General features: G+C 40.1%; 1 protein-coding gene and 1 long non-coding RNA gene across 2 annotated transcripts in view; one reads left to right on the forward strand and one right to left on the reverse strand.

Moving 5' to 3' along the window:
- Positions 1-303: 303 nt before the first annotated feature.
- LOC117357658 lies at positions 304-26,063 on the forward strand. Its single transcript, XR_004538847.1, has 2 exons — positions 304-483; positions 25,603-26,063. It is a non-coding gene; the product is annotated as an uncharacterized LOC117357658 (long non-coding RNA).
- LOC117357657 (synaptosomal-associated protein 25) overlaps positions 3,447-26,710 on the reverse strand; it is a 98,526-nt gene continuing 75,262 nt past the window's right edge. Inside the window, exons 5-8 of the mRNA XM_033938540.1 lie at positions 25,454-25,571; positions 20,082-20,207; positions 10,073-10,217; positions 3,447-3,806 (exon numbers count right to left, since the gene is read on the reverse strand). Coding sequence (XP_033794431.1) covers positions 3,738-3,806; positions 10,073-10,217; positions 20,082-20,207; positions 25,454-25,571 — 458 coding nt within the window. The 3' untranslated portion in view covers positions 3,447-3,737. The remainder of the gene's footprint in view (positions 3,807-10,072; positions 10,218-20,081; positions 20,208-25,453; positions 25,572-26,710) is intronic.

The raw sequence follows: 26,710 nt of genomic DNA on the forward strand, positions 1-26,710 counted from the left end.
TGGTGACTGAAAAATGTTAGTGTTTCTAGTATGAAATGGAAATGTCTGAAAACAGAGAGTTAGGAACCTTTGTTTTGTAAATTTTCATAAGTTTAGGTTACTTTGAGTTATACAATTGCTTAAAATATTTTTGAGGAGATTTTGCGTGTTTTGTCTAAAATCTTAACTAGATGCTTTTAGTGCCTGATGTAAATGTTCAAGATGTACAACCTGAGTGTTTGAAAAATAAAATTACAGACCTATTACTAGTCATCTGTACTCTTGTCATTAAATTTAGCTGTGGTACCTGAGAATTGAAGGTGACCAATGCAACAATGGCATTTGAAAAGTACTCAAGGCAGGAAGAGGAGTGTGGACTCAGTCACAGAAGAATGTATCCCTGAAACTCACTGGTATGAGAATGAATGCTGAATATTGTGTTTCTGGCATCATCAGTGAGTGACCTTTACCAACTATAAGTCATGACAGGTTCATGCCACACAGGTGAGAAAACCTTGCTTGTTTGAAGTGTTTGGAGTGTAAGAGCAGAAGAAGAAGTGTGCAGAGTGTCACAGAAGGACATATCCCTAATAAGTGCTTTTTGGGGAAAGAATGCTGATGTTGAGTCTCTGGGTCATCGATCGATGAGCAACTTACTAACTATATAAGTGCTACCAGTGGGAATGTGGCTACAGAGATATGGCCAAAGGGAATTATCTTTGGATATGGGGAAGAGAAGAATCAAAGCTAAATCTTTATATAAGTCATCTGTGGGCCCATTAGATAGGCATATTGTGATTCAACATTTGCCTATAATTGTAACAAGAGGCAATCAAACACATTGTAAGGAGTCTGAAGTGAAGTGATTTGGAGCTCAGAAGAATGAACTCTACAACCCACCTAACCTTTTGGCTTGAGTGTCAGAATGTATCTTCCATTTCTAGAGGGTGTGGGGTAGTGGTTAGTGTGGTAATTTCCCTTGGGGAGAATAGTTTTCTTGGGAGTTTGGGGATATCTGAATGCTCCTTTACCTGTGTCCCTACCAGCTTCTTGGCAAGGTCAGGGTCCTTTCTGAAATAGCCTGCTGAAGAGGCCACTGCTGGAGATTTGGGATATAGTCTTCAGGACAGAGTCTCTTCTCAAGGAAACTATCCCCAAATTATGTAATTTTACTTTATAGACCATTGAGAAGTAAATGAACAGGAAAAAATGCTTAACTCAATTTGAGTCAGGTGATGATCAAGTTGTAGTTGCAACTATTAAGGTCTCTCCGTTAAGATATAGAAAACTGGAAGCTTTGATGAATCTTGCTAGGACTTGCAATTTAAGGTTATTAAACTTCCCTCAATGTTGTTCACTGTCACCTTTGTGAATTGTTTAAAATGTACCTTAAGATGTTTTGAAATTATCTAACTGGGGATACTCGTATATCTAGAAATACCATTGTGGGGTCTGTGCAGGATAAAGGATCAGATGCATTGGCTCCTGGGGGTGATTTGCATTTATCTGAGGGTTTGTTTTTTTCATTCTTTTTCAATTACTTCATATTGCTACTCACTCCACCCTTCTTGGTTTTGTGACATCTATCAAAACTCCCTCCCAAATTAAAATCCATGACCTGATCCCTAACCAACCCTCCCCCAACCTCCAAGAGAAGCCCCAGGACCTACCCAGGAATGACATCCGTGGTGGGCTAATAGCTTGGGCAGGAGCAGTCCCCCTTTGCTCCTACCTGGTCTGGCTATGACTCCAAAATGGTGGTTGTTAACCCCTAACAGAAGTCTCACAGTTCTACTGCTAGGGGGGTCAACCTTCCATATAAGAATACTGTGTGTAGGTTTGGTTGCCCAGTTGGAAACAAAGATATATAATAAATGGACCAAATCCCAATGAGGAAAGGCTGAACTGATTAGAAGAGATTTGATAGGGGTCTAAAATTATGAGTCAGATGAAATGGGTAACTAATGAATAGCTCTTTACTTTTTCAATACTACTAACACTAGGGGACCTAACAAAAGGGAGTAGTCTAATGGTTAATGCAGTGTATTAAAAACCAGGGAAGCCAATGTTCAAAACCTACGTTTCCCAATAACATTCCATATGATCTTGGCCAGATCACATCACTAACTATTGCCTCAGGTGCATCTTAGATTTTAAATTCTTTTTGTGCAGGGAAGTGACTACAGTACTTGAACACAACACAACTTCAGCTTATTTTTAGGAAAGTACTAAAAATTCAGATTCAAAAGTTGGCATATTTAAAACAAATCAGAGAACGTATTTTTATCACAATTAAGCTGTGTAATTTGCTGGTAGAGATGGTGAAGGCAGTTAGTATTGGTAAGTTTACAAAGAGTTTAGACAATTTTGTGAAGGAAAATCCTAAACCATTAGTAGCCATGCATACTTGAGAAAACCCACCACTTATCTCTGAGTGTGAGCAACAGGGACCAGATCTACTCCCTTGGATCCTGGACAAGACCTTGTAAGTTTAAGTAGCCACCGTCCAAGACAGGATGCTGGGTTTGATGGACCTTTTTGCTTCCTTTTAAGCTGCTAAGATTAAAAAGTTAAAAATACAACCCAAAAAAAGCTATTTTGTGCTCTAAAATTCTCTGTCATAATTCAAGCAACAAAAATAACCCAGCAAATTACCAGATAAACAATGTAAAAAAATATCACTTTTTCAAAAATATCAGGCAAAGCACTTGAATCAAAAGCCAGAAAAATATCCCAGTTTGTATTGAGATACTCAAGATGAAAGCACATCATGCACATTTTGTAGAAATGGTTTATCAGCGTGTGCTATGTCCCTCTTTTTATTATTTTAAACTTTAAACAAACAAAAGGATGATTATGGTTAAAGATAACTCTATATAATATATTGACAGAAAAAAAGTGGCATTACTGCAAACCTGCTGGTATAACACAGTCCAACAGCATCTGAATACTGAGCATGCTTTCTGTGTATTTTCTGATGTGCTACTGCCATGAAAAGGTCTTTTATTTAATGTAGGACTTTAAGCGTCTATTCTCATGCATAAATGCATAAACCACATCACTTTTAGTGCAATGCTTATTTATAACAGTTATATAGTTCCATGTTGCTAACCATGAAATCGTAACAGAGTGGCGAGGATGAATTGAGGACGACAAGTCTGCAGGGCTTAAACATGGCAACACCCACTGAAAGGTGCACGGCAGTAGCTCAGTGGAATGTCAGAGTTTCACGAGACCAATACTGTAATGTTTTAAAGGCAAAACAGCACATTGAAGAGCATTCCTACTTTGTGATCAGTGAACAAACTGAACAATAAAACTAACATGTCAATGAGCTATGGCCATCAAATCAGCATTATGTACAACCTTTGGAAAGAAAGATTATCTGGAAAAAAAAAAAGAAATAATTACAAGTATTTTCATTGGAAAGCAGACAGACTACATTGGCTGACATTTACAATGGGAGTAGATATGTGCACATGTGCAAACCTATTAGGTAAATACCATGATGAAAGCATAAAGATGTTGTCCTCCCGGAAGTGGTCCCCAAATCCATCCTTGGGACCCGGCAGCCATTCGTGTTTCAGGCTATTCATGAGATTCTGTGCCTTTGCATATGTAAAGTCTCCAGCATATACAAACACATCTCATGCATATTCATTGTGCATATTCTGAACACCTCACTGGCTGCAGGCTCCCAAGGATAAATTTGTGAATTACCGCCAGCAGCATTAAGAAAGGAGTGTGCTTCATTGTATCTAACCACTGCTCAGCATCTTGTTTGCTTCGATATTGGCTTGTTCAATCCTGGTTGTGTTCGCCTCGGCCTGTAATAAAGAACAAGAGGACAGTGTAAATGATCACATCTGATGTCATCTTACCTGTCGAAAAAAAAAAACATGAGAGACTCAGTCTGTGTTGTTGTCAAAGTACATTATTGAGATGGCTTGAGGAAATTCATGGTTTATTCCTAGGATAAGCAGCATCAGTAAGGGAGGAATGGTACACCACGGGCACTGTTTTGGTGGTATACTGGCACCTGTCCTCACTCTCTGCCCCCTGCTCCTTCCCCGCCCCACTACTACATGCTCCCCTTCCCTCGCACCTCTTTAATGTTCGTGGCGTGAGCAGCAAACCCAACCTGCTGCTCGTGCCAGTACTGGCTCTTCTTGTGACATGACTTCCTGGACCTGCACTTAGGAAGTGGTGTCAGATGAAGAGCCAACTGCTGGCATAGACCAAAGCAGGATTTGAATTTTGTGGGAAATTCTATAACTTGGCATTTCCAGTGAGGTGTGCTAATTCCTTATACAGAGATCTCGATTCTATGGATGGCACCTGAAACTTAGGCACTGAGGCCCAGATAGGGCCAAATTAAAGGGTAGACTCGGTAGGCACGTACCTCAGGCCCAAAAACATCAGGGGGGCCCCAGGGCCAGCGTTAGGTGGAAGCAAAAAGGGCAGTTGCCCTGGGCCCCTTGGTTGCAGGGGGCCCCCCCGACTGCCTGGTGAAGTGAGGTCAGCTTCCTTCCCTTCCACTCCCTCACTGCCCTCTCACCCACTGTCCATAAATGAACTGAAACCAGGCTGCGAGCTACTTCCCTTCTCTTCCCTCCCCCTCATGACATAACTTCCTGTTTTGGAGGAGAAAGAAAGCCGGCACATGCAGTGTTAGAGCCCCTTGGCCTGGGTTCAGTTCGCTTACGGGAGGTGGGCGAGAGGGCAGCGAGGGAGTGGAAGAGAGGGAAGCTGATTTCACCTCAAAAGGCAGTCGGGGGCCCAGGAGGAAGAAAATAATTTGTGAGGGGAAAAGAGATGGGCCCAAAGGGGGCTCCTTACTATGGGCGGCTCCTTGAGCTCCGGGGCTTGCAGGCGGTCATGTTAGGAGCAGCCCATTCACTCCCGTAGCGACAGCTTCCAGCAGTGGCAACAGTCACAACTGGCTGCTCTAGCTGGCATTGGGCCTCCCTCTCTGCCAAGTTCCACCTACTTCCTGTTTCTGGCAGTGAGGAAGGCCCGAAGACAGCAAGAGCAGCGAGTTATGAAGGCTGTGCTGCTTTAGGGGGGAGGAAAAATGCTGCTGCACCCTATTGGGGAGAGAGAGAGAAGGAGGGAGAAGGAAGACCAGGGAAGGGAGAGGAGAAGAAAGAGAGATGCCAAAACCATAGGAGGGAAAGGAAAGAATGAAGATACCAGACTATGAAGGGAAAGGAAAGAGACAGATGCCAGACCAGAGGGAAAGGAGAATAGATAGGGAGTGAAGTTGAAATGAATCATGTACAAAGGAAAGAAGGGGCACAGAACAGACAGTTTATTGATGGATCATAGAAAGAGGGAAGATGCCATATGGAAGAGAGAGAGAGAGAGAGAGGGCAGACACTGGATGGAAAGGGCAGAGAGGAAAGACAGTAGATGGAAGGAGTAGAGAGAGGGGGACAGATGTTGAATGGAAGTGTGGGGAGGTGAGAGAGAGGGACAGATGCTGAATGGAAGTATGGTGGAGAGGAGGAGCAGACGCTGAATGGAAGTATGGGAGAGAGGGTGGGACAGACATTGAATGGAAGGGGATGAGAGAGAGGAGCAAATGCTGGAAGGAAGTGGGGAGGAGAAAGATAAAAGGGCACATGCTGGATTGGGGAAAGAGAATAGAGTTAGATACTGGAAGGGGTGAGGGAAAGAGATTTCAAGCTTTAGGAAGACACAATGAAAAAGGGAAATTGAGGACTGAATTGTAAGAAAGAATTTAGACAGAGGCAGAAAATAAATTGAGAAGGAAGACCAGGGAAGAACAGGAGGAAGGGAGAGAAGAGAGAGAGATTCCAGAGCAGGGGGGAAGGGGAAGAGACAGATACCAGACCAGGGAGGAGGAAAGGAGGAAGGAGACAGATATCAGATCTGAGAGGAGGAAAGGAGGAGAGAGAGAGATGCTAAAATCTGCTGGGAGGGAGGGAGAGATGGAACGGAAGAAGACAGATGCCATACCATGGGAGGAGCGGAGAGAAGTAGATGGATGCCTGACAGTTTAACTGTGCATTAACGTTGTGCCTTTGACTTTTTACTTTACATCATCACTTCAAGATTTGAATAAATAGTTCTGCATTTGCATATTTCATCAATACTTCCTTTTTGGACCCTTGATGAAGGCTTGTTTGCCGAAACATGGCCCATGTCGGGTCCGTTGAATCTGAATGTAATTAGTGTGGACAAGTTTTTATCATTGTTTGAAGATTTTTGCTAGAACACAGTATAGTTAGCCTACTGAAAAGTTCCTAAAACCTAGCCTAGAGTTGTGATCCCACATTAGACTTTGTTGGTGATCACCCATTTTGGATTTGTATCACCAATTTTGTGAGGATTTGTGTCCTGCTGACCACGGAGAACATCTGCAACAGGTAAGTAACTTGCTAATAACATGGGAAAAATTTCCCATGTCATTTCAAATAAATACACATCTGTAACTGAAACTTTTTGACTTATTTCTTCCTTTTACAAAAACTCATTAAGGCACTGTTGAGTTTAGTGTTTAGAATAGCAAGTTATAAATCAGGTTCAAATCCTGCTTCTCCTGACTGGGCAAGTCTCTTCATTTTTAATTGTCTTAGGCCCTTATTTACCAACCTGGAATAAAATCTGCACTGTTGTCTTGTGGAATTTACAAACCATATCTTAGCACAGCAGATTAGTGAATCCAACAGTTGCTGAAGCCATTAGTATCTCACACTTTCAATTACAACAATACCAAGATAGTGTGCCCCATGTGTGGTCTGCTATCTTTTTAAAGGCATCACAATTATATTACCATATAACTCCATTTCCATCCCACCCCTGCTTGATGCCTTGTAATAATAATGAATCCTCACAAATCCACGCATCACCTCCAATCACTTTTTAAAATTTTGAATCTCCTCAGATCCTATCCCCATCCTAGTGCCTTTTTAAAAAGCAAGCCCTCTCTCATGCCCACCTCCTATCCCTAATCCCTTTTATATATATTTCAGGTGTCACTGACTTTTCCACTTCTGTGGCACTTATGTTGGGATCTTGGGTTGTTGGGGGAGGGGGGAAGAGGGGAAGAGGGGAGAAGGCAAGAATGAATTCTGATCATGCCAGCCCCATTATCTGCATCTGAAAAAATGTCATCCTTCAGTCCCTAGTTAACAAGCATTTTCCCCATAGACACAAAGAGGAATACGGTATTTTCAGAGCACTTAGACTTACAAAGTTACATGAAGGGGCATGTATGATAAGACATTTAAGTCCAACTTTGGACATTTTTTCAAGGACATCCGAAAGTCAGGTCTATCTTCTTTTTTTGAAAATGACTTGTCTAGATGTTCTCGCCCTTAGAACGTCTATCTTTATTGGCCATCCAAAACAAGTCAATTTGGATGTAGAAGGGACCAACATTTTAATGGTCTGGCCACGTACATATGCCAGCAGAGCAATAAGGCACCTTAGGAGGCACTGCTGTGAACTTCACATAATGGGTGCCAGGTACACATTTCACCAGAACCCCTTTATAGTATATGGTGAGCTCTCCAAAACTCCCCCGAAACCTACTATACCAACCTGTCTACCATCCCAATAGCCCTTATAACTGCAGGTGTCACTTCTATGGCAGTACAGTAGGTTTTGAGTGGGTTTTGGTGGGCTCACACTTTCTAACATATATGTAGTGGGTAGGGTGGAATATTGGCCTGGGTCCTCCTTTCTATGATTCACTACACCAACCACCAGGCTATGCCAGACACCTGCTTACTGCTCTACTAGGATTTCCCATAATATCTACAGTTATTATAGAGGCTGGTATGTACTGTTTCTTTCAAATCTTTGGGGGTTGTGAGGGGGGTCAGTGACCACTGGGTCAGTGTGTGTGTGTGTGGGGGGGGGGGAGTCAGGCCTTCATAAATCTAGTGGTTATCTGGTCAGTTTGGGTACCTTTTTGACCTTATTCATTTTTAAAACAGGTCTAGCTCCGAACGTCTAAATGACACCCTGGAAAAATTTGTAAAGGTTTGATTATCGCTGTAAGACATCCAAGTCATAAGGCCACCCTAATCCTGCCCAAAACACACCTCTAACATGCCCCCTTAAGATTTAGAACAGGGCTGCCCAAGGCCGGTCCTCGAGATCTACTGGCAGGCCAGGTTTTCAGGATATCCACCATGAATATGCATGAGAGATTTGCCTGTACTGCCTTCTTGATATGCAAATCTCTCTCATGCATGTTCATCGTGGATATCCAGAAAACCTGGCCTGCCAGTAGATCTCGAGGACCAGATTTTGACAGCCCTGATTTAGACATACTGGAGGGAAAATGACCTGCAAGACATCCCCCCCCCAAAATCAGTATCGAAAATCAGCACTTGGACATTTTGGCGATTACAATGTCCAAGTGCCAGTTTATGTCATCTTTTGGATGTTTTTCTTTTTTCTTGAAAATGACCCCCATGGTAACCTATGGAACTTTGTATGTCTAATTGCTTTGAAAATAAGCCCCACAGTCTCCTATTGTTTCAGGAAGCCACTGTAGGGGTAGATATTCAAAGCAATTTAAACGGCCAGGAGAAGCTTCTTCTCATTTGAAACATTTGTCCAGAGTTAAGCAGGGATATTCAGTGGCATGTCATTGGACAGTGCTGCTGAAAGGTTTGCTAACTGGCCACCCCCTAACCAGCGAGGTTAGGGGCAGGCCTGGGGAGGCATAAGGGCAGACCAACAATTTAATCAGTTAGCAGCGATATTCGTTCATTAACTGGCTAACTGTATAAATTTATGACAGAACAAAATTGCCCTTATTTTATGTAGTGGGGTTAACCAGACACTGGTCTGAATTTTGGCCAGTGCCTGGTTAGCCTCCAGGTAGCAGCAGAGAAGACTTGAATCTGCCCATCTCCTATTACTACTATGAATCATTTCTATAGCGCTACTAGCCATACGCATCGCTGTACACACATTATATGCAGGTACTTTCTCTGTCTCTAGTGGGCTCAAAATCTTTTTTTTTTCACCAGGGGCAATGGAGGGTTAAGTGACTTGCCTAGGGTCACAAGAAGCTGCAGTGGGAATTGAACCCAATCTCCCAAGTTCACAGTCCCCTACACTAACCATTAGACTGCTCCTCCACTCCCTCCCTTCTTTCTGGAATAGCCCCCTCTTCTGATCCCCCCCTTCACAAGGTTATACCCCACCAGCCTACCTAAGATCCCTGATGGTGGTCCAGTGGAGATGATGGGGGCAAGAGCGAACTCTGCTTGCTCCTGCCTGTAGCAACTTCATCAGCAAAATGGCTGCCATGAAATCTCACAGCAGCTTCGCTTTACTACTGAGTACAGTGAGGCTGCCACAATAGGTCATCACAGACATCTGTCAGGGCAGCTGCTAAGGCCTGGAGTGAGTGGCATTCACTCCTGTTCCCATAGCCCCTGCTGGACCACAAGGGATCTTAGGCCCTGGGGGTTAATCCTTGCCAGGCGGGAGGGGGATTGGAAGGACATGATGTTTTGGGGAGTGGGAGATGGATCGGAGGGGCTAAGGACCCTCTTGAATTTTATATGGATCCTGGTCAATATTCAACCAGGGCTCACATAACTGTCATATGAAGGCCCTGGCTAGGGTTACCTTATGGCTCTAGAAAAAGGAGGATGGCTTGAGACATCCGGGTTTTACTTCCAATGCTTTCACTGTCTCAATCAGTCCTCCTTTTTCTTGAGCCATATGGTAACTCTAGCCCTGGCTGAATATTGCCCAAGACCTGAATATGGTCCAATGACTTGAAGGGGTCTGGTGAACCACTGTATTTAATGCTAGTGCCCAGACTTGGCAGTTAGATTGTAAATTTTCTAGGACAGCAATTTAAGATGCAATATAAATTTCAAAGCAAATAATTATATATCATAAAAAGGCATTCCATTTTAGCCTATTTCAATACTTGCATATATGTATGAAAATTGCTCACAACTTTATACCAAGTTCACTAGTGCAGGGCAGAATGTGATCTCCACAGTTCATTAACTAGTACAGACATTAGTGAAGGGCTTCTAAGGTAGCCTTTTGTACTACTGACACATATATTTTTCCCCATAGCTCTTACCATAAGCTGGATCCTGTCAATCTGGCGGTTTTGTGTGTCAATCTCATTGCCCATATCAACAGCCATGTGACGCAGATTTCCAATGATACTGCTGACTTGTTCAAGATTTTCATCCATTTCATTTTCTCGGGCATCATTTGTTACTCTAGGATCAATAACGGTAAAATGCTTTGAGCTTAGTGTCTACACTCTACATACAAGCTGAGTTTCAGACTGGGAAAAATGAAAGCTCTAGTTTTCTAGATAATCCCATAACTCGATATAAACTGGGAATAAGTATAATCAACCCAGCCAAAGAGGACATTCTTTAAGTCTATCTCCATACTCTTCATGACATAGGCCATTGGTAATGCTAGTAGCCTCCCTCTGGACCAACTCCATTCTATTTACATCTTTTTAAAAGTGTAGTCTCCAGAATTGTACATAATATTCTACATGAGGTCTCACCAGTCTCCTTTTTCCTACTGGCCATTCCTTTTTGTATGCACCAATGCATCCTTCTAGCCTTTACCTTTTCTACCTCTTTGGCCACTTCAATATCATCGCATACGATCACATCCAAATCTCGCTCTTCTTTTGTCTTGCTCCTCTTCACCCCTAAACTGTACTATTCCCTCTGGGTTTTGTAGCCCAAATGCACAACCCTTCCCTTTTTAGCATTAAATCTTAGCTGCCAAATTCCAAACCATTCTTCAAGCTTCCCTAAGTCTTTCCTACTTGTATGTTATATACCTCATAAAGGGTGAATAACAGGAGGACAACTGTGAACAACTATGCACTCCCCAGGTTAAGAACATATGACTTAGGTCGGACTCGTACTTATGAACCGGGGTCCTACCTATTCTTTCTTGTGCCAACGCATCCTCTCTTCCTCCTTTTTATGTGCCAACGTGCTCCTCATTGTCTTTCCCTCTGTTCTGCATCCCAAATTCGTTGCCTCCATCCCTCCTGCAGGTGTTTACCTCCTCTGGCTGGCTCCTTCCTCCCAGCCGCACTTTTTTTCACAAAGCTGCGAGCAGTGGCTTCTGCATGTGGCCTGTGGCTGACCCAGAAGCCTTCCCTCTGAAGTGAGAGGGAAGACTTCCAGGTCACCCACGGGCCGCATGTGGGTACTGTGGCCAAGGCTTTGCAAAGAGAAGTGTGGCTGGGAGGAGTGAGCCGATCAGAAGCATGTATATGGGACACAGCACAGAGGGATGGAAGGATGATGAAGGGCATGTTGGGACACAGAAGGGATGAAGAGGGGCACATTGGGACAGGAAGGGAGGAAGAGGGGTGCATTAGCACAGGAAGGAAGAAGCAGGGTTATGTTGGGACATAGAAGGAATGGAGGGAACACAAACTTTGGACACAATAATAATAATAATAATAACAGCTTATATACCGCAATACTGTGAAGTTCTATGCGGTTTACAAAGATTAAGCAAAGGTACAAATTGATTGACTTTAAGAGGGGAGGAAGAAAGAGGGTTAATAGGACAGGAAATCCATTTTTGAGGAGAGAGTGATCAATAGAACAAGTTAATCGCTATAGAGGGGAGAGAGAAGAGAGGATCAGTTGTCTAGATACTTTAGGAACAGGTGTGTTTTCAGACGTTTCCTAAATTCCTCATAAGTAGTGGGCGAAAGCAATTGTTCTAGGTCTTTACCCCATGATGCTGCTTGGTGCGAGAGAAGATGTTCATGGTGTTTTTTCAATTTACAACCTCTCACTGGGGGGGAAACAAAGTTGGAATGTGAGCTTCTCTTGTGTCTGTTGGCTGAGAAGACGAAAAGGTCAGTTATATATTTAGGGGCAAGTCCGTGTAGTGCTTTGAAGCAGAAGCAGGCAAATTTAAACTTTACGCGCGCCTCCATTGGCAGCCAATGCAGCTGCCGGTAGTAGGGTGTCACGTGGTCAAACTTCCTCAGCCCAAAGATCCAAGTTTCCAAGTTTATTAAATGTCTTGATTTATCGCCTATTCACATTTCTAGGCGATGTACAAATTGATTAATATATCATTTACAATAAATACAAATACAAAAAAGAAAAATTAAACCTTAAATGGGATTTAACTGACAATACTAAAACATAAGGAAAATTATTTAATTCGGGGGTTACATACAGTTATTATGTTTAAAAATTCAAGGAAAATACATTAGGATGGGTAAACAATAAATTCAAAGAATTAGCTTGACAAAGCAGAGAGATTTAGTCAGTAGTAGACTTAATCATTAAATGCATCTATAAATAAGAAGCTTTTAAGAAGAGCTTTAAATTTTCCTAAATTTTTTTCTAGTCTTAGGTAGAGTGGGAGGTTATTCCAGGACTGAGGGGCTGTTATAGAGAAGATTGTGGTACGTCTTGTATTGATGACTTTCAATGAGGGGATAGCTAAGAGATGTTGATCCTGTGATCTGAGAGATCTAGAAGAAGTATACGGTATTAATACTCTATAGATAAAGGCAGGAGTTTTAGATTCTAAAGTTTTATGTGTAAGTAGGCATTGTTTGTAAATGATACGGTGTACGACCGGAAGCCAATGTGCTTTCTTGAGTAAAGGTGACACATGGTCAAATTTTTTAGCATTATATATAATTTTAATGGAGGCGTTCTGTATTATCTGTAATCGTCTAATTTCTTTTTGTGGCAAACCAATAAATAGGGAATTACAATAGTCGAGTTTAGAAATTACAAGAGAATGAAGTAGGATATTCAGAGATTGAGTACATAAAAATTTTGATATAGATCGAATCTGACGGAGTCTGTAAAAGGTTGACTTGACCACTTGGCTTATATGGTCATGAAAAGATAATTTGTTGTCAAATATTACTCCTAGGATCCTAATGTTTTTGGCCATTTGCAAAGGAATACCCTTTATAGATATAGGAGAGGAAAGTGTTTCGTCTTCTTTCCATGGAAAGAACATAGTGTTAGTTTTCTGGATGTTTAAAGATAATTTATTATTTTCAAGCCAATATTGGATTTGATCCAGTTTGTCATTAATTATTACTATTTCATTTGGATTTTTGGTATTAATTGGGTGTAATAATTGTATATCATCTGCATACGCGAATACTGTAAATCCTATGGACTGACATAATGTCATCAGAGGAGCTAAGAAAATATTAAATAGAATAGGCGATAATATTGATCCTTGTGGGATTCCATAGGGAAGTGAATAGCTTTTTGATGTTGAATCGTTGAAGGAGACAGTTGAAGAACGGTTATTGAAGTACGATTGAAACCAGAGCAAAACTTGGTCGGTTAAACCGATTGTCTTAAGTCTATTTATTAAAAGACAGTGATCAATAGTGTCGAATGCAGATGATAAATCAAGGGAAATCAAGATTACAGATGAGTGGTGATCTAAGTGATAAATTAAAGACGTAGTCATACCAATTAGTGAGTGTTCCGTAGAATGATTTTGTCTAAAACCTGTTTGGTTTGGGTGCAAGATGTTGGTTTTTTCGATGTATTCTGTTAGTTGGTTAAATACAATTTTTTCAATTGTTTTAGCTAAAAATGGAATATTAGCAATTGGTCTGTAATTAGTTTTTATTTCTGATCCTATTTTTTGATCTTTGATAACTGGTCGTATCATAGATTTTTTCCAGTCTGAGGGCACTTTACTTTGTTGTAAACTGCATTTGATTAAAGTGTGTATATAGGGACCAAATATTGAAAAGTATTTCTTGAGAATGATGGGGGAAATTGATTCATTGAATGTTCCTTTATGATTAATGGTTTTGATGATCAATTCTAGTTCCTTAAGACTGGGAATTTTAAATTGAGAGCATTTTGAGGTGAGTGATAAACTAGATTCATGATCTAATGAGATTATAGATTGTTGTTGAGATGAAAAGCTATTTCTTATTTTTTTAATCTTATCCATGAAACTATCTGCTAATTCTTGCGCAGTTGGCTGAGATTTAATATCCTGTGAAAAATTTTTAGATTGATGATTAATTGATTTTAAAATATTATATAGAACTGATGTGTTTTTAGCCTGAGTGATTTGTTTAGAGTAATATTTCGATTTAGATCAGTTTGACCGCTGCATTTTGCATCAATTGTAAATGCTGCATGTTCTTTTGGGAAATTGCTAAATAGGCGATGGATGGAAGGAAAGAAAGAGAGGGAACATGAACTTGGGAAACAGAATGGAGGGAGGGAGGAAAGGGAGCATTAACCTGAGATATAGGATGGAAAGATGGAGAGAGTGAGGGAAAGAGATACTGAGGTTGGGGAGGGAATAGAAAGGGAGAATTGTTGGTCATGGGTGTCTGAGTGAGAGGGAAAGAGATGGTGCATATGGGGAAATGAAGAAAGAGGTGAATTGTTGGCCAAAGGGAGGGACAGAGAAATATTGGACATGGTGGTGGGAGAGGCATGAGGTACAGAAGCATGGGGAAGAGAGAGAGATGAGAGGGAGAAATGTTGGATGTGGTGGTGGAGAGGGAACAGTGGGATGGATGAAGAACAAAAGTAAGTGAAAACCTATCTTTTCTTTCCATTTAAAGTACAGTACTTTATTTTGAGAACTGTTTCTTTAATGTTTAATGTTCTTTAATGTTTTTATAGACTGTGTACTGTACAGGATCTAAGTTATATATAAATTCAACTTAAGAATGGTTTAAAAAACGGAACTCGTTCTTAACCTGGGGACTGCCTGTAATTACAAAAATGTAGCCAATAATAAACAAACTATAAAGAGCACTGAGATAAGTGGAGATGGGAGATCATTTCAGCAGCCAGAAGTCTAAAGATTTCATAATGCACTACAATGAATCTAGGAAAGGCATATCTAAATATGGAAGTAAAAGACAGGTAGAACTTATTTAGATTTTTATTGCCTTCTTGGAAATGTTTGACCAGGTATTTTACCAGACTTGGCTCCAGGATTTTGTTTTGGTAAAACTAATCTATATATATAAAATCGGAGGTATGTATGTGTGTATGTATGTATGTATGTATGTGTGTGTGTGTGTATGTGCCGCGATCACGCAAAAACGGCTTGACCGATTTGAACGAAACTTGGTATGCAGATCCCTCACTACCTGGGGTGATATGTTCTGGGGGTCTCGTGGCCCACCTGCACACATGGGCGGAGCTACAAACAGAAAATCAGATTTCACCCATTCATGTCAATGGAAAAAATGTTAAAAGCTGCCATTCTCACAGTAATTCAAAAACGGCTTGACCGATTTGACCGAAACTTGGTATGCTGATCCCTCACTACCTGGGCTGATATGTTCTGGGGGTCTCGTGGCCCACCTGCACACGTGGGCGGAGCTAAAAACAGAAAATCAGATTTCACCCATTCATGTCAATGGAAAAAATGTTAAAAGCTGCCATTCTCACAGTAATTCAAAAACGGCTTGACCGATTTGACCGAAACTTGGTATGCTGATCCCTCACTACCTGGGCTGATATGTTCTGGGGGTCTCGCGGCCCACCTGCACACGTGGGCGGAGCTAAAAACAGAAAATCAGATTTCACCCATTCATGTCAATGGAAATAATGTAAAAAGCTGCCATTCTCACTGTAATTCAAAAACGGCTTGACCGATTTGAACGAAACTTTGTATGCAGATCCCTCACTACCTGGGCTGATATGTTCTGGGGGTCTCGCGGCCGACCTGCACACATGGGCGGAGCTACAAACAGAAAATCAGATATCACCCATTCATGTCAATGGAAGAAATGTAAAAAGCTGCCATTCTCACAGTAATTCAAAAACGGCTTGACCGATTTGAACGAAACTTGGTATGCAGATCCCTCACTACCTGGGGTGATATGTTCTGGGGGTCTCGCGGCCCACCTGCACACGTGGGCAGAGCTACAAACAGAAAATCAGATTTCACCCATTCATGTCAATGGAAATAATGTAAAAAGCTGCCATTCTCACTGTAATTCAAAAACGGCTTGACCGATTTGAACGAAACTTTGTATGCAGATCCCTCACTACCTGGGCTGATATGTTCTGGGGGTCTCGCGGCCCACCTGCACACATGGGCGGAGCTACAAACAGAAAATCAGATATCACCCATTCATGTCAATGGAAAAAATGTAAAAAGCTGCCATTCTCACAGTAATTCAAAAACGGCTTGACCGATTTGAACGAAACTTGGTATGCAGATCCCTCACTATCTGGGGTGATATGTTCTGGGGGGTCTCTCGGCCCACAACTCTATGTTGCTTGCTCAAGGGTGGGTTCACCCAACAATTTATATGTTCTTGCTCCTGGAGGTGAAACTAAAAATGTTGTTTATAATCACGTTTTGCGTTAGTTGTATTGTATTCATTTTGTCAAATATTTCAGATTATAATTTGAATATTGTGCTTTTTATTAAGCTGTAAAAAAATAATTTCATTCACCACTATAAAGTATCTTTATTTGAATCCATTTACAGTGTTATTGCTATAATTAAATACCCGTGCAACGCCGGGGCATCAGCTAGTGCACTATAAAGAAGAGGAAACATAAAAGGCTAGAGATCTAGAGGGTGAGATAGGATAATCTTAAACTGATAGGACTCCGAAAGCCTATCTGCTAAACAATTTGAGGATAGTTTTGATGTTTAGTCCAAGTTTCAAGTTTCAAGTTTATTAGATGACTTGATTAACCGCTTAATCCAAGTTTCTAAGCGGTGTACACTTAAAATTTACATAAATTAGGGAACAAAACGGTCCATACAATTAATAAATAAGCTTAATATGCTAAAAGTTAACATTACTAAACATTAGGTAAGGAGGGATGAAATACAATTCGTAAAGAAAAGAAGAGACATCAAGGGAAAATACAAGAGGATAATAAGACATATGAGGGGAAAAAAATAAATCAAAGCAATAAGATAAAAGATTAACTTGCGAATGCAAGTAAAGTCCAAGAAATATCAGTGAATCTAGAAGATATACTGAGCCAAACTAACAAGTTTAAGAGTGATAAATCACCTGGACTGGATGGTAAACATCCCAGGGTATTAAAAGAACTCAAACATAAAATTGCTGATCTGTTAGTGATCTGTACTATCACCAAAATTGTCTATAGTACAGAAAGATTGGAGGGTGGCTAATGTTATACTGATTTTTAAAAAGGGATCCAGGGGTGATCCAGGAAATTACAGACCATTGAGTTGACTTCAATGCTGGGAAAATAGTTAAAACCATTATAGAAAATAAAATTATGGAACACAGACAAATATAGTTTAATGGGACAGAGTCAGCATGGGTTCAGCCAATGGAAGCCTTGCCTCACCAATTTGCTGCATTTCTTTGAAGGTGTGAATAAATGTGGATAAAGGAGAGCCAGTTAATATAGTATATCTAGATTTTCAGAAAGCTTTCGATAAAGTTCCTCAGGAGAGGCTCCTGAGAAAATTAAAGAATCGTGGGATAGGTGGCAATATTTTGTTGTGGCTTAGGACTTGGTTATTGGACAGAAAATAAAGGTTAGGGTTAAATAGCCATTTTTCTCAATGGAGAAGGGTAAATAGTGGAGCCCTGCAGGGATCTGAACTAGGACCGTTGCTATTTAACATATTTATAAATGATCTGGAAATTGAAATGACAAGTGAGGTGATTAAATTTGCAGATGACACTAAATTGTTCAAAGTGGTTAAAATACATGCACACAGACAAATTGCAGACAGACCTTAGGAAATTGGAAGGCGGCATCCAAATGGCAGATGAAATTTAATACAGACAAATGTAAAGTGATACACATTGGGAAGAATAATCCAAATCATAGTTACCGGACGCTAGGGTCCATCTTAGGGGTCAGTGCCTAAGAAAAAGATCTGGATGTCATCATAGACAATATGCTGAAACCTTCCACCCAATGTGCCGCAGCAGCCAAAAAAATCAAACAAGGTGCTAGGAATTATTAGATAAGGGATAGCGAATAAGACTATTATAATGCCTTTGTATCGCTCCATGGTTCGATCTCACCTTGATTATTACATTCAAATCTAGTCACCTTATCTCAAAAAAGATATAGTGTAATGAGAAAAGGTTCAAGGAAGAGCAACCAAGATGATAAAGGGGATAGAATTCCTCTCGTATGAGGAAAGACTAAAGAGGTTAGAGCTCTTCAGCTTGGAAAACTATGCCATCAGTAGTTTCACTACCAGCAGATTTCAGCAGAGATGTTAGACTAACGATGTACCACCCATCTGGGCCGCAGCAGATGGGCATTGTTAGAGGTGGAGAATCGCGTTTGATGCAACAACAGTGATAACATCGAATTTATACTGTCCAGAAGAAAGGCCCAGGAATCTACTTCTGTATTCTGCCATGAAAACTTGATATCATTATGAAGTCGCTAGGACTCGAACATGAGTCGATGGCACATAACAACAACAATAAAATCCTTAGTAGTACAAGTGAATCAATTTTTTTACTCCATTAAAACTGCAAAGACTAGAGGACACTCAATGAAGTTACAGGAAAATAGGAGGAAACATTTTTTTTACACAGAGGATAGTTAAGCCTTGGTTAACATAGATGGATTTAAAAAAGGTTTGGACAAGTTCCTGGAGGAAAAGTCCATAGTCTGCTATTGAAACAGACTGTTGGGGGGGGGGGGAGCCAATGCTTGCCCTAGGATCGGTAGCATAGAATATTGCCCTTTAACACCATCTTTCCCAGGGTAGTGGGGGCTGGGGGATACATTTCCCAAATTACAATTTGAAAAAATTGACATATTACAATTAGAAAAAAATACATTTATTGTCTGACTATTGCTTTGGTCCTAGTGTCTCTCTTCTGCATTTCTCAACTTGCTCCAGGGTCTCAACTCTCTCCAACAGAGCCTTTCTTCTGTGTATCATACCTCTTTGTTGCAACTTCCTGTGGGCAGGAAGCACAGAGAAAAGCTTTACTGGGCAGAGAGAAAGAGACAGCTTTCACCACTGCCTCTGCCAGTGACACACTGTAGCATTTGGAAGACCAGTAAGGGATGGGAGCTAGACACATGCTAGACCCAGGCACAGGGAGGATGGAGAGGAATAGTGGACCCTACCGTTGGGCATCCCTGGGCATTTTGCTGGGCTCATTCAATGGTAGTAAAGCCCATGGATCTAGACCAAAGAGGAGGGGGGAAATAAGAAGCAGTTGATGGACTGGAGGAGGAAACGAGGAAAGAGAGAGATATATGTTGGACCAACAGAGAGAGGAAGAGTGAGATGCCAGAACAGGGAGGCATGCCAAGGGTGGTAATGCAGAAGGAAAGGAAGACAGAGAAGAAAATCTGTTCATGTGGAGAGGCAAAGACACAGAAGAGATGCTAGCAGTGGATAGAACAAAGGAACACAGATGCAGAGGAGCAATAATGAACACAAAGAGGAGGGGCAGGGACACAGAGGCATATGCTGAACAGAGTAAGATAAGGACACATAGGATAGATGCTGAAAATGGGAGGGGGAGGGGGTGAAGATAAAGACAGGGACACAGAGGAAAGTCACTGGACAGGACAGATAGGGGCACAGGAAAGATGAATGGTGGACACAGAGAAGAAATTTCAAAAGGACAGGAGACCCTAGAGAGAGTTGAGAAAAAAAGAAGAGAGGCACTAGGACTAAGGTGATTGTTCATACAATAAAGGTAGGAGAAATGTATTTTTTCTCTAATTGTAATACATATATCAGGTTTGGAAATATATATATCATATATCTAATTGTATTACATATATATATATATATATATATCATATATCTAATTAAATACATAAATCAGGTTTGGGAAATATGCCCCGCCCCCTCCCCAGTTCCCACTACCTAGGGAATGATTGTGTTAAAAAAGGGGCCCATCTCAATTTTCTACCTACAACCCATTCATTCCTAGCCACACCACTGACTGGCTGGCCTGGGAAATAAAATTAAAATCACCTGGCTGCAGCTCTGACAACATGCACCCTGTTGTGTTTAATTGCTCAGGCATTACATTTTTGCAATTTGATAAAGAATGTCAATTATTTTTTTTTTAATGAAATCGTAATAACAAGTGTGTGAGAATAGCAGAAACTCACTTGCGGACAAAACCACCACTGATGGCCATCTGCTCACGTTCATCTACAACCCGGGCGGGCTGACTGGCTACGACTCCATCTTGATTATTGCCCCAGGTTTTTTTGTAAGCATCACTCGATTTAAATCTACGGAAAAAAAACAAAGTATAAGTGAAAGACACAACCCTGAAATAGCAACAGGAAATCACTTTCCTCAAGGTATGGATTGCATCAGGCAAATGAGATTCAAATGAGGACATTATCTTATACCGATATATCATACACCTGAACCACAGCAATAATTTTTCAGACTCATTATGAATTAGAGAGATCACAACTGGGAAGTCAGCAGCACTGTGCCCAAGGATTTGTTTAAGTTTTTCTGTTACTTTAAAGAGGAAACTGGACAACACTCAGTTTTATTTCAGTGACACTTTTGTATTTTCACATAAAACATAAATACGTAACATACTGTAAGACAGACATTAAACAAAACCACCAAGTATGGTGTGTACATCACATCACAGCAACACCCTAGCCAGATGTAAAATTTGGATTTAAAATAGTAGAAAGTGACTGTTTCTTACATGTGGCATAGACTACATCTCTGCCACCAGCATTTTGCAACTGCTATTTGCAGGATGCCATGTTTTTTTGTTTAAATAAAGTCATAGCTGTGGTCATTTTAGTAGATTTCAAAATAATATATCGGTACTTGAAAATAGTAGCCATACATTGAGAGCTGATGTACAAACCCTTGTCAGAGACAGAAAGTACAATAGGTGATAGTGAAATGAGTGCAGAAGAAAAAAAAAAGAAAGAAAGAATAGAAGCGACTTAGCATTAAAACAGGAATCCTATGCGCCTTCTTCATGCACCGGCTACAGGCATGAAAAAGAGAAGCATTCTCACCAAACACAACTGCTTCAGTGGTTCATCATTCCAGCAATTCATCAGCAGTAACAGCCTTCACAATGAGCTAAACACAGGTAAAATTGGATCATCTTCCTTGAGGTCCACCATGCCAAATGTTAAGAGAATATCTTGAGATGCTTAATTTGGCTAAACCAGTAGTGATCCAGTTTTGACTGAGTTATCATGGGGAAAAAAAAAAAAATTAAAATCCAGGCATGCCTGCAGATGCAGATGTTAACATGAGTGGCACAATTTTGTAGTTCTCTGATACCAGTATAGGTCAGTAGTGTAATGCTCTTAAATTTAAAAAAGAATGTGATATGCTTTTGAGTCTGCAGTAAAAGAATGTCACCATAGTCCATGACATTAAACCAGTTTCATGAGATTAACTACCCCTAGGTTATGTCATACATAGAACTGGTTTCCCCACTTCTTGGAGGACTAAGAAACACTGCAAACTACATTTTTGTCAGCTTATTTTTACATGAGGGTGAGTGTGCAAAGAAATAAATCTAGAACCCACAGTTGCATATATCTGAAGCCTTTGCAAATATCAGAACCTTTCATCTTCAATGATGCCAAAGGAAATGCAATAAATGTTCCTAAATAGTACAATGGAAGGTACTATTACTTTCTGTTGCTCTTCTTTCTTTTGGAAATTTAGGAAAACTTAACGCTGGCTTTTACTAAACCGTGATAGAGCTTCTTACCGCAGGCCGGCAAGATAAATCATCTATTATATGATATGTAATATGGTACTTAACGCAATGTAATAACTGAAATAGTGAATAGGAAGATATACACTCTGTACCATAAAGTATGTCATTTGGGGATAAGTTTGATTGTTATGGATAAATTTTGTTAATTGTTGTGTGTGTATGTACGTTTATTTGTTTTATTATGTATTTACATTTTGTAACCCATCTTGGATAAAGGCGGGCTAGAAATGATAATAAACTAAAATGAAACTAAAGGCTCCTTTTACAAAGCCATGCTAGCGGTTTTATCGCACGCACCAGAATAGCGCGTGCTATCCGGAAATCTACTGCCTGCTCAAAAGGAGATGGTAGCGGCTAGCACGTGTAGCAATTTAGTGCGCGCTATTCCACGCGTTAAGGCCCTAGCACGGCTTTGTAAAAGGAGCCCTAAATGCTGCGACACACAGAGGAATTGAATGAGCGTCGGAGCATTTACCTCACTGACCCACAGTAAGAAGCTGTACTACGGTTTAGTAATAGAAGCCTTAAAAGAGGGGGGGGGGACTGCAAGCCAGAAAATACACGAGACAAAATAATTCAATTATCCCCCCTTTTACTAAACCATGATAGCAGTTGATAACGCAGGGAGCCGCGCTGAATGCTCCGCACTGTTCCCAACGCTCATAGAGTAGTACAGCTCCCTGCACTAATAACCGCTAGCGGGGTTTAGTAAAAAAAAAAAAAAAAAAGGGGAGGGAGTTAGAGATTTCTAAGATGGATTAAGTGTCATGTCAAAAAGTGTTGAATGGCCTTTAGAAATTATTGGTGTCTTAGGGCTGATTTTACAAAGCTGAAGTAGCAGCTGCTGCTGTGGTAATTGCTCCAACTCCCCTAGGGATTTAATGGGCGTCGGAGTGTTTGCTGCGCAGCAGCTGCTGCCACGGCTTTGTAAAAGAGGGGAGGGGTTAGGGCATTTTTAGCGCTAGCTGAAAAATCACTGCCTGCTTAAAAGGAGGCAGTAGCGGCCAGCGCATGCGCGCACTAAAACCGCTAGCTAAGGGCTCCTTTGTAAAAGGAACCTGTGGTTTCCTGTTAGTATACTACTAAAATGATGGTCTGTAAGTAGCACCTCAGATATACTTTCACTACATCATCATCTCAAGATTTTTTTTGCAATACTGAAAGAAAGCAGGACATTTATATCCAAAAATGTTATTGATAATACATATTCGATAGGCTATTTTGAACAAATGAAAACATTATTCATGGGAAATTTTCATTTGCTTTGAATACTGGGGTCTGTAAATTCTCCATAGCAGGAAATAATAATAAAAAAAATACTTATTGAAATTTTTCTCAGTTCTTCTAGAAACTACTTGGGTTTTAAAATGTTGATTGCATTAGGCTGCCAATAACCATATTAGCTCTGGAGAAAGCTGGAGTCCCTATAGGTTGAAGTACCATTAAAATAATTAAGATGAAAGGTATAAGCTTTTGAGACTTCACAAACCTCTTCTTCATAACCCAAAGTCCTAAAAGCTCATATACTATACCACCTCTCTTTCTGGCCCATTAAAAAACACCACAGTACCATAGTAGATGATGGCAGATAAAGACATGCATGGTCCATCCAGTCTGCCTCGATCCAAGGCTTTTTAAAAATAATCTAGCACCTAATCTAATTTAAAGGCTTTTAAAATGCTCTTGAAGACATCATTTATTTGATACTTAATCACCTGTATCCCCTCCTTCCCCCTTCCCCCCTCTCCCTACCCCCTCCTACCCTCCTCTTCTCTTCTCCCTCCCCTCCCTTCTCCCTCCTCTCCCCTCCCTATAAGTCACCTTGAGCCTATCTAGGTATGAGCGACGCAGAAATAGATTAGATTAGATATTTTCTTTTTTAAATTAGCTTTTGGATGTGATATTCCCCCAAATGATCGTATTTATTGATCTTTTACTGTGACTTTCAAGGGTTGCCTGCAAATACGGCAAGTTACATATTTTATTGTCTTTATTTTTTAGTCAGGTTGCAAACTTTAAAAACATCATCAGCACCTTTTGTCATATCAGGTAGCATTATGGGGCAAGGATTTGGAAAATCTGATCGTGTCTTCGAGTTCTTATGTGAAATTTAGAAGAAACCTAAAGACATATTTGTTTCTTAAATATCTGAGTAATTAATTTCCATACTTACAGACATCATACTTTAGTAATTTATTCTGTTAGTTTTATTTTTTAAAGTTATATAATTTCCAATCTATTCCATTGTATATGCTATTACAATCTTTTGTTAACCGCATAGAACTTCACGGTCCTGCGGTATATAAGCTGACTGTTATGTTATGTCTTATTTTTTAATGGTGTTCTTTTAAGTATTTATTTTAGTATATGTCTTATTGTTAACTGTTGAGATCTATTATATGCTGCAGCGGTATATAAAATTTTAATAAATATAAATTCATAGCATAAGGTATGATGTGATACCACATATGCATACTTGATCTTTATATGTCGTTGCCATTTTTCATAGACCACAGAAGTCTTCCTGACTCTAGTCTTGTCCTCCAACTACTGAAGCTGTCATCAAAGCCCCACTCCAGCCCTTCCAAATCTCTCCAGGCATGGTCAGGGCACAGACCATAGGAGTCTGCCTGGCACTGGCCTTGTTCTCCAACTACTGAAGCTGAATCTGTCCAGCCATGATCAGGACACAGACCATAGAAGTCTTCCCAGCATTGTCTTTGCTTCGTAATTACTGGTGTTGCCATCTAAATCACCGCTACACTCAACAGACATTAATTAGTATAAGCAGCCCATGCTTTTTAAAAGGGAAATAACCATTTTCTCTAACTTGATGTTTCTTTTCTACCTCAAGAAGTTATCTGATCCTTGGTTTTATTATTCTTATTAGATTAGATCTATTAGCTCGATTAGATTAGATAAAAAGGACAAGAAGATTTTATAACTGGTTATAAACAAATCCTTTCAATATATTTAAAACAAATTATCTTGGGTTGGTGTTTACCTTAGTAGCTCACTCATGCATTAACATTAATCAATTCACAACTGTTCTAAATTAATGCAAAAACATGGCACATTTTAGTCCTAAATGAATAATCAGTTTTGAAGAATAAGGAGGACAGTTTTCTTTCTGTGATACTGATCCTATAAATATTAATTTCAACATTCTTGCTAGTGTACGAAGTACTTCATTTAAAGGCAACTACCACCAAGAGCCATCATCACTTAAAAATCTAATGAAACATTGGAAACTGTGACATGGTCAGACTGCATATGACTGATCAGATGATTTCTTTTGACATCTGGTCAAATGGAAATTCAATGAGCAAAATGTAAAGCTAGTCCTTATAAAGTTTTATCTGGATAATGGCAAGCCAACTTATTTGGACTATGCTTCCCAATAGACCGACTACTGGTTTCAGCCTCATTCTAAAATTACTTTTTTTCTGGAATTAGATAGTGAAGGACAAAACAAATGATTTTTGTTGTCTACACAATAGTAGGTTGCAGAACATGGTAAGCAAAATGTTGAAATATTGACCAGAATGGTGATTACCATGCAGCATGCACTGCGGTATGCCTGATTTTAATGTATATAGTTTCCACCTAGTTGTCTGCACTATGAAATGAATGCATTGGGACCAGTACTGAACTCTGCATGCCACATGCTCATCCTGCTCATATCATATTAAGGATGAGTTGCAACAAGGCTTAGATATCAGCCTTGGGTGCTCAAAGGTTCAGGCAGGCAGCACCTACTTGTTACAGGGACATGAACAAAGACCACAGAATTTTCCTAGGTCCGTCAAATTCTTTTCTGCTTCTTTCATATCCTTATTGATTTGTTCCAGTCCCTCCTCGATGCGTTCCAGTTGTTCTGATTAAACACAAGTATTTTATCCCCACAGAATGAAGCAGATGAAAAAAGGGGACAAAGAAGAAAGACAAAACTTCAGACATTCACTATGACAAAAACTGGACACCAGAGAGCAGTCGGCACCCAGTACCTACTTGTTACAAGGACATATGAAAAAGCCACAGCATTTCCCTAAATCTTTTAAATTTTTCTCGGCCTCCTTCATGTCTTGGTTGATATGGTTCATGCCTTCTTCAACACGATCGAGTTGTTCTGGTCAGGACAAAGGGATGACAGTATGGAATGAATTTTATTTGTCTTCAACAGAACGTGGAAAATGATCATGTCAGCTGAATTATATAAATATATGAAAAAAGATATATGACTGCATTATTCCAACTGAGGCATTGCAGCTGCGATGTATGCAGGCTCAGTGCTGAACTGGGATGCCTTCTATTAATATGGGTAGAGTAAAAAAAAAAAACCCAGAAAAAGATGTTCAAATATTGTAATTCAATGAAAATGTGATGAGTATTTGTAAGTCTCTTAATTGCCCATGTCTTGACCACAGCACATTAACTCAATACAACACAGAAGTTCAATACAAACAGTATAACACATTGTTCTCATGCCGACATATTTCACTAAAAATTTTCTGTTGCAAATCATAAAAATATGCTTTATAGTTCAATATGAAAAATTGTAATTTGTTTTAGAAAAAAAAAATAACTGTTGGAAAACATCAAATAGAGTTACTCTAGGATTTCCTACATATGCATAGAATAAGATTTTCCTTCCAGTGGGTTTAAAGTTATTCAGAGAAATATAAAATATATTTTGTTGCCTGAATAATTTTATGAAGATTTCAGCTACAGTTAAAATATGGTACACTGTAGTGACAGGAGTTTCTACCTTCTGCTTGTTACCCTAGACAACAGTTTAACCATCCTCTCTAACTGTAACCCCTACCCTGGTCTCCTGTTTGTTGTCTGTCTTCATTGTTTAGATTGTAAGCTCACTTGAACAGGGACAGTTTCCATTTTGACTCTATACAGTTTTGCGTACGTCTGGTAGTGCTCTAGGAATAATTAATAGTAGTAGTAGGATATACATACTACTTTTAATGGAAAATCATCAATTGACATTAGTCATTGGTGATC

This window comes from Geotrypetes seraphini, chromosome 3, assembly GCF_902459505.1.
Source record: "Geotrypetes seraphini chromosome 3, aGeoSer1.1, whole genome shotgun sequence".
In the NCBI taxonomy this organism is placed as follows: Eukaryota; Metazoa; Chordata; class Amphibia; order Gymnophiona; family Dermophiidae; genus Geotrypetes; species Geotrypetes seraphini.